Source organism: Salmo salar, chromosome 12, assembly GCF_965601325.2.
Source record: "Salmo salar chromosome 12, fSalSal1, whole genome shotgun sequence".
NCBI lineage: Eukaryota > Metazoa > Chordata > Actinopteri > Salmoniformes > Salmonidae > Salmo > Salmo salar.
In genome coordinates, this window is record NC_138302.1 from 84,688,875 (window position 1) to 84,702,776 (window position 13,902).

The 13,902-nt window shown below is 38.2% G+C and overlaps 1 protein-coding gene across 5 annotated transcripts in view; it reads right to left on the minus strand.

The window, feature by feature from the left end:
* Positions 1–682: 682 nt before the first annotated feature.
* LOC106565749 (inositol 1,4,5-trisphosphate-gated calcium channel ITPR1) overlaps positions 683–13,902 on the minus strand; it is a 166,046-nt gene continuing 152,826 nt past the window's right edge. For all 5 annotated transcript variants that reach the window (XM_082959369.1, XM_082959366.1, XM_082959368.1 and 2 more), the window contains 2 exons: positions 5,728–5,889; positions 683–4,335 (listed from right to left, as the gene is read on the minus strand). In XM_082959369.1, coding sequence (XP_082815495.1) covers positions 4,246–4,335; positions 5,728–5,889 — 252 coding nt within the window. In that variant the 3' untranslated portion in view covers positions 683–4,245. The remainder of the gene's footprint in view (positions 4,336–5,727; positions 5,890–13,902) is intronic.

A 13,902-nucleotide genomic window follows, 5' to 3' on the forward strand; every position in this document is an offset into this window, starting at 1 on the left:
TATTTTAGCAATATCATTTACTTTCGATACTTAAATCTATTTAAAACCAAAGACTTTAACTCAAGTAATATTTTACTGGGTGTCTTTCACTTGAATAATTTTCTATTAAGGTATCTTCACTTTTACTCAAGTATGATAATTGGGTACTTTTTCCACCACTGCTGTTTAATAAACCCTAGGTATGTGGAAAATACTGCAGGAAAGTCCACCAATGAAGCTGAACAATTAAATGCTCCTTTTGTGCCTTTGCGTTTGGTTACTCTATAAACTTGCTGATGTTCGAGTCTACAGACACGCACAAGTCTATTCATATTTTATTTAACATGCTCCGTTTCTCTGAATAACTAAATTGTCACCCTGAGAGGAGGATATGAATCTCCAACACTCGTCTGTGCACCAGCATATCTGCATATACTATATACTGTGTATAAATTCTTCAATATTTGTGACAATACTTACAAAGAGTTGACTACAAATAAAGTAATATTTCTTTAACAGAAGCAGACACTGGATAAGTAGGTGAAATGTGGGGAAGTTACCTCTGAACTTTGGAGCTATATTTTACAATGGACTACAAGACTGTCCATTTACACAGTGTGCAGAGGGAAAAGAGAAGACTGGACTACAGCTTTCCTTCATATGGTAGCCCAGTAGCATACAGTGTAGTGACAAGATTCAGTGGTGGATGTAAAGGAGAATTACATATATTTTATTAGACAATTCTACATTATTTTACAATTCTAACAGTGCTTAAATCTTTTAAATTAGTCCTCTGCACATTCATTTTCAGTAACAGTGCTTTTAAATTCCACATTACTTTTCTGAAAACATAGGTCCCTATACAAAAAACAATGGCTTAAGCAACATAATGCATGTACATGTTTAAAGTACAACAATACAAATCAATAAATAATAATATATCAAATAAACAGCAGAATTGAGAACAGAAATCTGCGCTGAATGATAAAACAAAGGAAAAAGATAGTGGCTTTGTCACAAGTAGTAAATCAGAACCAAAAATGTCTTAAAGGGACAAATGGCACACATGACAGGTGTTATAATTACAAGAGGATAAACCTGGATGACAGATGCTAATAATATGTAGTGCAAGACAATGTGGAAATATGATTAATAAACACATCATAACAGCATGATCACATTTTTACATAATACATTTGTTTGGATGAAGAAAGGCAAGTATCCTAAAAGCTTTAAATGCCAGTTTTATATAAGAAAGCAAATACCATAAAATAGTACAAGATAAGACACAATCTTATTTGCAGAAATGAAACCGAAAACAAGACCTATACTTGCTCTCAGACAATATACTATCTCTATGAAGTGCATTTAAGACTTTTTATGCAACCTTCTGAAAGAAATATAACAAGTGAAATCAGAAAGGCCAGAACAATACATGTAACTTAATCTGTCCGACCAACTGCTATTCTACATGGAGTCATTTCCATATGTGAAGTCTAACAACAGGTCCCTATTTCATTTAAAAGCAAAATAATACAAAATAAAGCTCCCATGTGGAAAAAAGTTCTGTCCCTATTAAACAAGACATTACTTTAGGAACAACTTAAATTCACACACCAAGGAGTTTGCATATTAAAGTAGTGATATTGCACAAGATACAAAAATAAGACATTAAATACTGCTTGCTATACCAGTAGTAAATACAAAAAGATGTTTATTTCCATGTCTCCCAGTGCCATTTCACATCGGACTACATCTTCCTGTGTCCGGTACAGTTCTGCTGCAGGGCCGGCGCCAGAACGAATCAGTTGGACAGGCATTTAATTTCTATAGGGGGGCCCATTTTTTTTACGGGACCTCTTGTGTGCACGCGCTTGCACAAATTTTGTTGATGGGTGTTATAATAAAGGCCGTAGGCAGCTCGTGAGTTTCAAGTTTGGGGAAGCTTCTAATTTATCCCGCCATTTCTACCTATCTGCGTATCAGTTATGATTATTTGTATTTGCGCATTTTTGTGGAACAGTTTTATTTCAATAATAACGTTTTTGTTTCTCTAAATTATTGTTATGTGGTTAATCATAAAAATCTGAATTAAAATGATAAAAATCCAAAAGTAAAAATTCAACTAATGCAAGAGCACCAGTCTCTGCCATATGGACACATTGATACACCGTGATCCATTGGTGGCTAAAGAAATGAATAACAAACATGAGCTGGCGCACACCCAGAAAACGTATTTTGTGTGGTGCTGACGAATGGCGAATAAACTATAAAATAAAGAGAGTCACGCCGAAACGTTGGTGATTTACCCAATAAATTACTGAGAGTTTATATATGGAGTGTGCGACTCCCTTTATTTTTATAGTTTATAGGCTAAAGAAATTAACACAGAGTTCAGAGATAGCCCAATGCAGCACTAGGCCAACAACTTCCATCATCAACTAAGTAAAATACATAGGCCTAAAGCGACAAATATAAACAGTAGAAAATATCCTGAAGAGAATTCAGGTTCTTTCAATCACATTCATCGCTCTACTGTGCCTGCCTGCCTCTCTTTCTATCTATCTGTCTTGACTTGCTAGTGAAGTGAAGTGCAACATTGTATCAACTCAGCAGGTTGGCGTGCTCAGGTGCTCCCTCAACGTTATCAGAACAGAGAAACCACTCACATGCTCATATGGAGCACTCCAAACAAAATACAATGACAAAACTCCTAAAATGATGGTTATGAAATAAACCAAAACTTGTTTCTCACAAGTGTAGCAGGTTGTGAACTCTGTAAACAATGTTTCCACTCCGAGAATGAGAACAGTAAATGACTGAAATAGATGCACTAACAGAAATTAATGTAACCAAATGACAGAGATTAACGATACATTTACTAGGCCTACTGGTTACATATGTAATGGGGAATTTATCAAAATAAACAAACAATCAAAGGGAAAACCATTCACATAATGAAACAATGAATGTGCATGAATTCACGGGAGACAGCGGAGCATATTCTGGAGAGCTGAGTGTATGCATTCTGGAGAGAGACGCCCATATCTTCGCCACAACCCTCCGCTTCTTGTCTCAACATTTGAAATTATACTCAAAACACATTATCTTCACACATTTTAGATGTTTTTCCGCTGACAGCCACAATTCAATAATCAGCTAGGCTTATTGCCATGTGCTCTGTGCAAATTGCTGGCTTTCCAAATAGGCATAGGCCTATGCACTTGTGATTTGAAATAATCCACAGCTATCAAATAAAAATAAAAATCATGATCCTCTGTGGCTAAGTCATGATCTCTGGTAAAGTATTTACTATTATTTTATTTAGACAGGAGTCATTATATAATTTTGGCAAAACATCAATTTACTTTAGGGGAAGCTACTATTCAAACAGTGCACTGTTAACCCACCAACTTCTCTTTGTAATTCGCAAGTGGCTGAAACCAGATGTCTGTATATAATGACGAGATGCTCATGTCTCCGCCTAACAGTGCGAGTCATTGTCCCAAAGGTGGGAATGCAGGCGACAAGCTTAGGTCTGCATATTATGCCCATAGAAACGCATTCAGGACAGATTTTGGGCGAGAGTGAGCCCTCTTGCTTCACCTCTGCCTCTCTGCTGAAACCATCGAGCGAAACAGCGCCACTCTGTATTACTACGTGTAGCCCATGTATCTGATGCTGTCTGGTCAGAAAAAGTATGACATGCCATACTCCTTTTGTCCAGACAGCATCAGATACATGGTCTACACATACGGAGACAGAGGGGCGCTGTTTCGCTCGCATGCTTTATCTGAGATTGATGCGTCTGACTTCTCAGTCAAATAAATTATCAATATTTCAAGGAGGTACGGTAGGGCGGACCAGGCCCCCTACAGCCCGCCCATAATGCCGGCCCTGCTCTGCTGTATTTCAAGTTCACCCAGTAAAGGCCATGTAATGAGAATTCACTTACATTTTTACATAGAAAACATTTGGCACCAATCCCAACTGGACTGGGAAAAGGATGGGTTGCCTGGGCGTGGTGAGTGATTTTGTTTGAGTTATACCTTTGTAGGCTAACCTACATATCACAATTATATGACTAGCTATTTCAATGTGCTACGCTTCACACACACATTTGGTAGCTACAGTATATATGCAGGACGGGAGGGACCACTAAGTGAAGACTCTGCAATCTGTTCCCTATGCAAACACAAAGCAGTAGAAGTAGCTCTCCCTGGGTCTTGTGGCTGGGTGGGGGGGGGGGGCTTCCTTGCCTCAGCCTCACGCAGTTTGCTGGGGGTTGGCATGTTGAGGATGCTGAGGATGACCCAACAGTCCGATCCTCTGTTTCTGCTTCCTCTGCTCTGTCATCTAGAGGACAACACACAGGACAGATGCTAGGTTATTTGCTCATTACTCATTTCCTGGATCTGTACATCTGCTGCTTTTGTCACGTCTATGGGTGGGATATAGGTTGTCTGTGTCTGACACTTGGAGTACCTCCAAATAAGCTGCTACTAAGTTTCTTGTTCAGAGAAACAAAAGTATAAACTGCCCATGCCTGCAAATTCTGCACAGCAATGTGCTGAGAGCTTTTGGCTTTGATGGGAGGGTTTCAGGGTTTCATTTGAAACGTATCTTCCTAGCCTTTCAGAATGTCATCTCCTCTAACAACAAGTAAACCACAGGAAACAAAAGAAAAGACCAAAAGACCAAAAGAAAAGACCAATAGTGAAACTTTCAAGCCAGGCTCATGAGTAATAATGAAAGATGTTGGCCTTTATGGCAATAGGGACAACAACCGTTTTAAATCAATTAAAGTTCTAAAACAAACAAAACAAGTTTAACAAAAAAAGGTTTTCTTTGTCATCTTAATATTGCAACGGCAATACAAATACCCTCATAACAATGCTGTTGGTCATCATGAGTTGAGCATTATAAAGGAAATCATTATTAGATGTCGGGAAGTGCTAGAAAGAGCAGCATTATAGTATTACGATAGAGAGCCATAGGGGTGGCCACTGGCTAAACTCAGTTATAGTAGAATGTGACTCTTTATTTGTGCCACAGCAAACTAATTAAGTCAATTTTCATTGGAATGATGTAACAGAGGGAGCTCTTGTTTGGGTCTGTTGTTTGTGAGACGATGTTCTTGTTTGTGAGACACTTTTGAGTGTCATGGAGTATGCTCACGAACCTTCCGGGTAGGGGGGGGGGGGGGGGGGTGGGGGGGGGGGGCACTGCCCTGACTTCTGGGAAAATAAGACTGAAACAATCTAAATGTAAAAGAACAGTTAAGTCTGCATTTGTCGGTCAACTAACCTCCTAAAGTAACATTTTCAATTTGGTCTATGTTAGTGTACGTGTGAAAGAATTTTTAAAAACAAAGTAGACATCAACCAAACAAAGATTTATTTATGGAGATATTTAATCCTGAAAAATCAAGGGTAAAGGGTAGTTGTGTCCTCATCTAAACCTTTAGCCACACAACAACCATTTCCTCCTGTCTGGGTCTAGATACCACCCATATCCTCAAACACTTCTCATTTTATTGAAAGACCAACATACTATTTTATTTACAAGAAACAGTGCACCAAGTTTGATGAAATGATTTATGAAAAATGTTTTTGAACTGAACAAGGCAAGTTGCCATCAAACACACCAAATGCTACACAAAATATATGGAAAATAAAAATGATTTTCATATCAATATCTATACAGACTATCATCAGTTCACTTTACGAGGCTAGATGGCCCCCTCACCTGCTCCTTGAGCTCGGTCAGTTGTCCAGAGAGGTTGGAGACTAGCTTCATGGTGGACTCCAGTTTCTCCTGCAGGCTCCTGATCTCATTCTGCTCCCCGTCCGCATCGCTACATACCAGGGACATGGCCCGCATCCGTGGAAACCAGTCCAGGTTGTGCTCCTGGTGAACAGAGGGAGTAGATATGTTATTCAAGCATGACTAGAACATTTGTTGAAACACTGTAAATAAGGGCAATACATTTTAATTCTGGTCTCTCATCATAATTATAAAAGTTATAGAAAATATTTGGTAACACTTCACATTACTATGCCTTACACTGTAATAAGTACATACTGTAAAAGTGTTCCCCAAAAAACACTGAGTGTACAAAATATTTGTTGGCTGGATGTCCTTTGGGTGGTGGACCATTCTTGATACACATAGGAAACTGTTGAGCATGAAAAACGCGTCAGCGTTGGAGTTCTTGACACACTCAAACCGGTGCACCAGGCACCTACTACCATACCCCGATCAAAGGCACTTACAGTTGAAGTCGGAAGTTTACATACACCTTAACCAAATACATTTAAACTCAATTATTCACAATTCCTGACATTTAATCCTATTAAAAATCCCCTGTCTTAGGTCAGTTAGGATCACCACTTTATTTGAAGAATGTGAAATGTCAGAATAAAAGTAGAGAGAATTATTTATTTCAGCTGTTATTACTTTCATCACATTCCTAGTGGGTCAGAAGTTTACATACACTCAATTAGTATTTGCTAGCATTGCCTTTAAACTGTTTTAACTTGGGTCAAATGTTTCGGGTAGCCTACCACAAGCTTCCCACAATAAGTTGGGTGGATTTTGGCCCATTCCTCCTGCCAGAGCTGGTGTAACGGAGTCAGGTTTGTAGGCCTCCTTGCTCACACACGCTTTTTAAGTTCTGCCCACAAATTTTCTATGGGATTGAGGTCAGGGCTTTGTGATGGCCACTCCAATACCTTGACTTTGTTGTCCTTAAGCCATTTTGCCACAACTTTGGAAGTATGCTTAGGGTCATTGTCCATTTGGAAGACCCATTTGAGACCAAGCTTTAACTTCCTGACTGATGTCTTGAGATGTTGCTTCAATATATCCATATCATTTTCCTCCCTCATGAAGCCATCTATTTTGTGAAGTGCACCAGTCCCTCCTCCAGCAAAGCACCCCCACAACATGATGCTGCCACCCCCATGCTTCACGGTTGGGATGGTATTCTTTGGCTTGCAAGCCTCCCCCTTTTCCTCCAAACATAACGATGGTCATTATGACCAACCAAAAAGTACGATCTTTGTCTCCGTGTGCAGTTGCAAACCGTAGTCTGGCTTTTTTTATAGCCGTTTTGGAGTAATGGCATCTTCCTTGCTGAGCGGCCTTTCAAGTTATGTTGATATAGGACTCGTTTTACTGTGGATATAGATAATTTTGTACCCGTTTCCTCCAGCATCTTCACAAGGTCATTTGCTGTTGTTCTGGGATTGATTTGCACTTTTCGCACCAAAGTACGTTCATCTCCAGGAGACAGAACGCATCTCCTTCCTGAGCGGTATGACGGCTGCGTCGTCCCATGGTATTTATACTAGCGTACTATTGTTTGTACAGATGAATGTGGTACCTTCAGGCGTTTGGAAATTGCTCCCAAGGATGAACCAGACTTGTGGCGGTCTACAAAGTTTTTTCTGTGATTTATTTACATTTTCCCATGATGTCAAACAAAGAGGCACTGAGTTTGAAGGTAGGCCTTGAAATACATTCACAGGTACACCTCCAATTGAATCAAATGATGTCAATTAGCCTATCAGAAGCTTCTATAGTCATGACTTAATTTTCTGGATTTTTCCAAGCTGTTTAAAGGCACAGTCAACTTAGTGTATGGACACTTCTGACCCACTGGAATTGTGATACAGTGAATTATAAGTGAAATAATCTGTCTGTAAACAATTTTTTGAAAAATTACTTGTGTCATGCACAAAGTAGATGTCCTAACTGACTTGCCAAAACTATAGTTTGTTAACAAGAAATTTGTGGAGTGGTTGAAAAACAAGTTTTAATGACTCCAACCTAAGTGTATGTAAACTTCTGACTTCAACTGTAAATATTTTGTCTTGCCCATTCACCTTCTGAATGGCACACATACACAATCTATGTCTCAATTGTCTCAAGGCTTAAAAATCTTTCTTCAAACTGTCTCCTCGCCTTAATCTATACTAATTGAAGTGGACTTAACAGGTGACATCAATAAAGGATCACAGCGTTCACCTGGATTCACCTGGTCAGTCTATGTCATGGAAAGAGCAGACGTTACTAATCTTTTGTATACTCATTTTATATTGTCTATCTAGGGTTGCAAAAAGAGGGTATATTACTGGAAACTTTTAAGTTTACCAGTAAACTACAAGAAATTTGTTAACTTTCAATGCGTTTTGGGAATTTTATCAGATGACTTCAGATTATCACAAGTCTGTAATTATATTTGTCCCTCTGTGTGGCCTTAACACATGTAAAATATATAAAATAAGATGATTTAAAAATATAAAATAGAACTAAAACATTATCCTAAATATCAACCATTAAGTTAGTGAATACCATATGAGGGATTCAGCATGAAATATTTTTGACACATTTATTTATTTTACTATGTCAAAATGTCTTTGTTGTAAATGTTTTGGCACCAAACATGTGGCAGTTGTGAAAAAAATCTATAGTTGGAAGAGTTAATAAAAAATAATGCCATTGTTGATTAGATGCTTTTTTCATTAATTAGGCCATTTTCTCTTGAACTATCCACTAGAAAGTCATTGACAACATGGACACAGATAAAAAAAATGAAAAAGAATACTATATATGAATACATTTTTATAAAAGTTAAAATTACAAAAATTACAGAAGATTCCGGTAACTTTTCTAAATTACTGGTAGCTTTGCAACCCTATTAATGTTCAGAATGGATCAAATGAGCTACAATTTAAACATCAATCAAATCTTTACAATTGCTTGCTCAGGGAAAAAAAAATATTTTCATCACATTTTGTCATTCATTTAATGCAGTACAATTTCTGATGTACACTTATTTGATTTAATTTCACCACTAACATGCTAATACCCTTCGGTTTTGGGGGGGACAAAGCCTTACACATTAATGTAACTCAAGTGACATCAAATGTATTAGCTAGCTAAGGCTTCACTTGGTATACATATGCTTATTTGACTTGTGTTTCTCTCAAATAAGCCACTCTTTGTTTCACTCTCTGTGTGCACAAATCAAGTCTATAATAAAATGTAATAGAATTAATTTTGGGGACTTTCCATACCAGGGAGTTCCAATTTAACTTCCTTAAAAACACAGTCAGGTCTACCATTTGCCTTGTTGAATGTGTGAGGGCCAAACAGAGAACACATAATTTACTTAGAATTAACCATAGAGATCCTATTAAATTACTAGAAGCCTCAAAGTTCCAGAATGGTTTAAAAATGGCAGCCGTATTGGTCAGGGAATACTCCAAACCAGTCTAATTGGAATGAATGGCAGTAGAGGCATAATCCTGATTCTACTTATGCAGGAATATAAAAGTAAGGCATGTGATGTGGGTATTATACAACTTTTCGACATAAATAGCATCTAAAATATATGTAAACTGACCATAAATGTGACTCTTTTCCAGTGGTGGAAAAAGTACTCATTGTCATACTTGAGTAAAAGTAAAAATGCCTTAATAGAAAATGAAAGTCACCCAGTAAAAAACTACTTGAGTAAAAGTCTAAAAGTATTTGGTTTTAAATATACTTAAGTGTCAAAAGTAAATGCAATTGCTAAAATGTACTTAAGTATCAAAAGTACAAGTATACATCATTTCAAATTCCTTATATTAAGCAAAGCAGACAGACACATTTTCTAGTTTTTATTTCTTTCCGGATAGCCAGAGGCACGCTCCAACTCGGACAACATTTACAAATGAAGCATGTGTTAAGTGAGTCCGCCAGATCAGAGGCAGTAGGGATGACCATTTTCTTGTCCTGCTGAGCATTCAAAGTGTAACAAGTACTTTTGGGTGTCAGGGAAAATATATGGAGTAAAAAGTACATTATTTTCTTTAGGAGTGTAGTGAAGTTAAAGAAGTCAAAAATATGAATAGTATTGTAAAGTACAGATACCCCCCAAAACAACTTAAGTAGTACTTTAAAGTATTTTTACTTAAGTTCTTTATAACTCTGCTCGTTTCAGGAAAGTGGGCATATGTCGTGCGTCACTACTTCACCGGAGAGCCATTTGAAAGTCATTTTTATTTTATTTGATCAAAATGCCTTCTGGAAATTGTAAACTTTCATGTGCCTTAATAACAAATATGTATGCCATCTGTAAATGCGAATACAATTGTTTAATTATGAGCCTAGTTGGGTTAGCCACAGAAAAAGTAAGCAACCTTCCTGCTAGCCATGATTGGCTGAAATAATGAGTGGGCTGGATATGCAGAGAGATGAGTTCGGATTGGTCTGCCATGTAGCATGCTTCTGTCTATTTGAGCTGGTCAGTAAAAAAAAATATATTGCGTAGTAGAACAATATAAGTGTTGCTCTCCACTTTCTGGAGGACCGAGTTTTGAAATCAGTGAAATTAGAGTATGATAGCTAAGGAGATGGAGAAAACACCTGTCTCCGAATTACATCTTCAAACTAAGGGCAACCATGGCATCCGTGACAGAGAGGGAGAAGCGTCCATCCATGTATACGGGTAAGATAGGCTAGCTAGCTGCATTTTCAGATATTACACGTTTCTAATTTAGTCAGAAAGTCGTTTTCATTTCAAGTTAAAATGTTATGTTAGCTGGCTGGCTTGCTTGCTAACGTTACGTGTATGATTTTTGTAGTAATATTATTCATATCTCAGAGCCATTTCCTTTGCTAGTTATAGCCTAATGTTAGCTAGCTAATATTGAACCTGGTTGGTTAGATACCAGCAGATTCATGCAGGGTAGTAACGTCATGAGTTTAGATTATGGTTCATTGTTTAGCTTGCTAGCTACATATCTTAACAAAAGACTCCACTATGCAAGTATCTATTTCAATAGAATGTTTATGATGTCACTGCGACAGATGTTGATAGACGTAGCCGGTAAATTCGCTCTGGCAATCTACTCCAATTTCACAGCACTCTCATCTGAGTGTGCCAGAGCGCAGAATAACTGACAAATTTACGAACGCTCAACACCCGTTGAATATGGCCTGTATCAGTAAACGTTGGCAAAAAAGCGTAATTAAATTGTTGACAGCAGCACAGTTGCAGTCACCAATGCTCTGGATAACATAAAAACAGCCTAACCAGCTCTGCTAGGGTGAATAAAATGGTCAGTGAGCTGTTCTCTCAGCAAGCTAGCCAAAGTTAGCCAGTTAGCTTGGGTGTGTAACTCGGCTACTCAGGAACATTCACTGTCTTCTTGGTAAGCAGCTCCAGTGTAGATTTGGCCTTGTGTTTTAGGTTATTGTCCTGCTGAAAGGTGAATTCATCTCGCAGTGTCTGATGGAAAGCCGACTGGACCATGTTTTCCTCTAGGATTTGGCCTGTGCTTAGCTCCATTCCCTTTCTTTTTTATCCTGAAAAACTCCCCAGTTCTGAACAATTACAAGCATACCCATAACATGATGCAGCCGCCACTATGCTTGAAAATATATCCATCTAGCAATAGGTGTCCTTCTTTGCGAGGCATTGGAAAACCTCCCTGGTCTTTGTGGATAAATCTGTGTTTGAAATTCACTGCTCAACTGAGGGACCTCCAGATAATTGTATGTGTGGGGTACAGAGATGAGGTAGTCATTCAAAAATCATGTTAAACACTATTATTGCACTTATTATGTGACTTGTTAAAAACATTTTTCTCCTGAAGTTATTTAGGCTTGCCATAACAAAGGGGTTAAATACTTATTGACTGAAGACATTTCAGCTTTTCATTTTTAAATGATTTGTAAAAATGTAAAAAAAAAAAAAACATAATTCCACTTTGACATTATGGGATATTGTGTGTAGGCCAGTGACAGAAAATCTCAATTGAATCCAGCTAATTATTAGCATCAGATGCGCTAGATTAGGGTTGGAGCGAAAACCTATAGGATGGTAGCTCTCCAGGAACAGGGTTGGATATCCCTGTGTTAGTGTAATAGGTTTAATACTGTATAATAGGCTAATTCTATTGATCCCTTTTCCCTTCTTACTCTGCTGGTTACCCTAACACGCATAACAGTGTCAGATGCTGCTTGTTGTAGTGAATATGCCTCAGATGCACAGCCTTCCCTGTAGCTCAGTTGGTAGAGCGTGGTGTTTGCAACACCAGGGTTGTGGGTTCGATTCCCACGGGGGGGCCAGAAAAAAAAAAAATTATGAAATGTATGCATTCACTACTGTAAGTCGCTCTGGATAAGAGCGTCTGCTAAATGACAAAAATGTAAAATATAAGGAGAGATTGAAGATTGGAGAGATCAGGGGGTGTAAAAGAAGTCAGACAACTCTGACAATGACTGGGACTGACGTCAATGGCAGAAGGATTTAGCTGAAATGTCGGGTTGAAGGTGTAAATTGATGGTGCTTGACTCAAGTCTGCCAGAATCTGTGGCCCTCATTATTATTGCGGCCCACCCCTCGCTTCTCCGAGATTCATCGTGATTTGAACGATTTGTCATTATTTAAGATTCATGAGTTTATGAAAAATTATCTACTTTGATAGACAATTCATTGTATTTAAAATTACAATAGAGAAAATATACAAAAAAATATATATAATATATTTTTTTACGCCACCAATCAAATGGTCACTTTTTCATAGGAGGACAAAAGGGCAGGTGCTTCAGCACCCCTACACTCTTAGAAAAAAAGGTACTATCTAGAACCTGAAAGGGTTCTTCGGCTGTCCCCATAGGAGAACCATTTGAAGAACCCTTTTTGGTTCCAGGTAGAACCCTTTTGGGTTCAATGTAGAACCCTTTCCACCGAGGGTTCTACATGGAACCTAAAAGGGTTCTACCTGGAACCAAAAAGGGTTCTAAAAATGGTTCTCCTATGGGGACAGCCAAAGAACCCTTTTGAAACCCTTTTTTTCTAAGAGTGTTGGGCTCTATCTGTGCATTTATTTGCCTGATATTAGTACCTGTTGCATTTACAACTTGTCTAAGTCCGGTTATCAACTGATTTCAGCCCGTGCCTCTTTCCTTATATTTGTAAAAAAATTCAGTGCTCCTCCCTGGTGTATAGCCTACAGTAAACATTACAATACTACAGCTATCAATCAGTCAATACCTCTCAATATTACAGAGGAATCACAGGAATAAACTGACTGCTTCTAAATATGGAAAAGAGAAAATCTACTGGGCATATCCATGTAAAACCCCCATGAGCACAAACATATGAAGTTCATAGGAGCACAGTTTGGAGTCAAATGAAACCTAAGTGTATATAAACATTAAGGACACCTTCCTAATATTGAGTTGCACCCCCACCCCCTTTTGTCATGGAAAGAGCAGGTGTCCTTAATGTTTTGTACAGTCAGTGTTTATTAAGGCATCCTAAAAATTAGGAATAAGCAAAGGCTTTGATTTCTGGCCAAAGAGCTGGAAAAGATGTCTTAGAAAACATCTAGCAAAAAAAGTCTTAAAAGGTATTATCAACATTTATATTTAGTTTTACAGAAATTATTTGTCTTCTGTAAGTTTAACAAATATTGCTTAATGTCTTGTCATTCTGTTACCAAAAAGTTGGAATACCTGCTACTGTCCTCCCTTGGCATACTGTTACGTTCAGCTCATAACTGTTTTTTTCTCTCTTTCTGTCGCATGGTGGTCAAAGCAAGAGTGTGAAAACAGTTGAGACAACTTTTCCCTCTCTCTCTCTCTCTCCATTTAATGTCATCTCTCCCGGCTCTTACTGACCCCTACCCATGAGTCCCCTCTCTTTCCATTTACTGTAACCAGCCCTCTCACCCACTGAGCACCGACCGACACCGGACGTCTATGGACGTTGAAAAGTAGATGAAATGTGGTCAGTCCAAATCAATACCAATCATAGACGTCTGTTTCACAAGTTTGGACAGCACAGTACAGTAGTGCACAGTACAGTACAGAAAACTTGAGTATGGGTCAGTGCAATACAGTAAGGTACTGTAATGTACA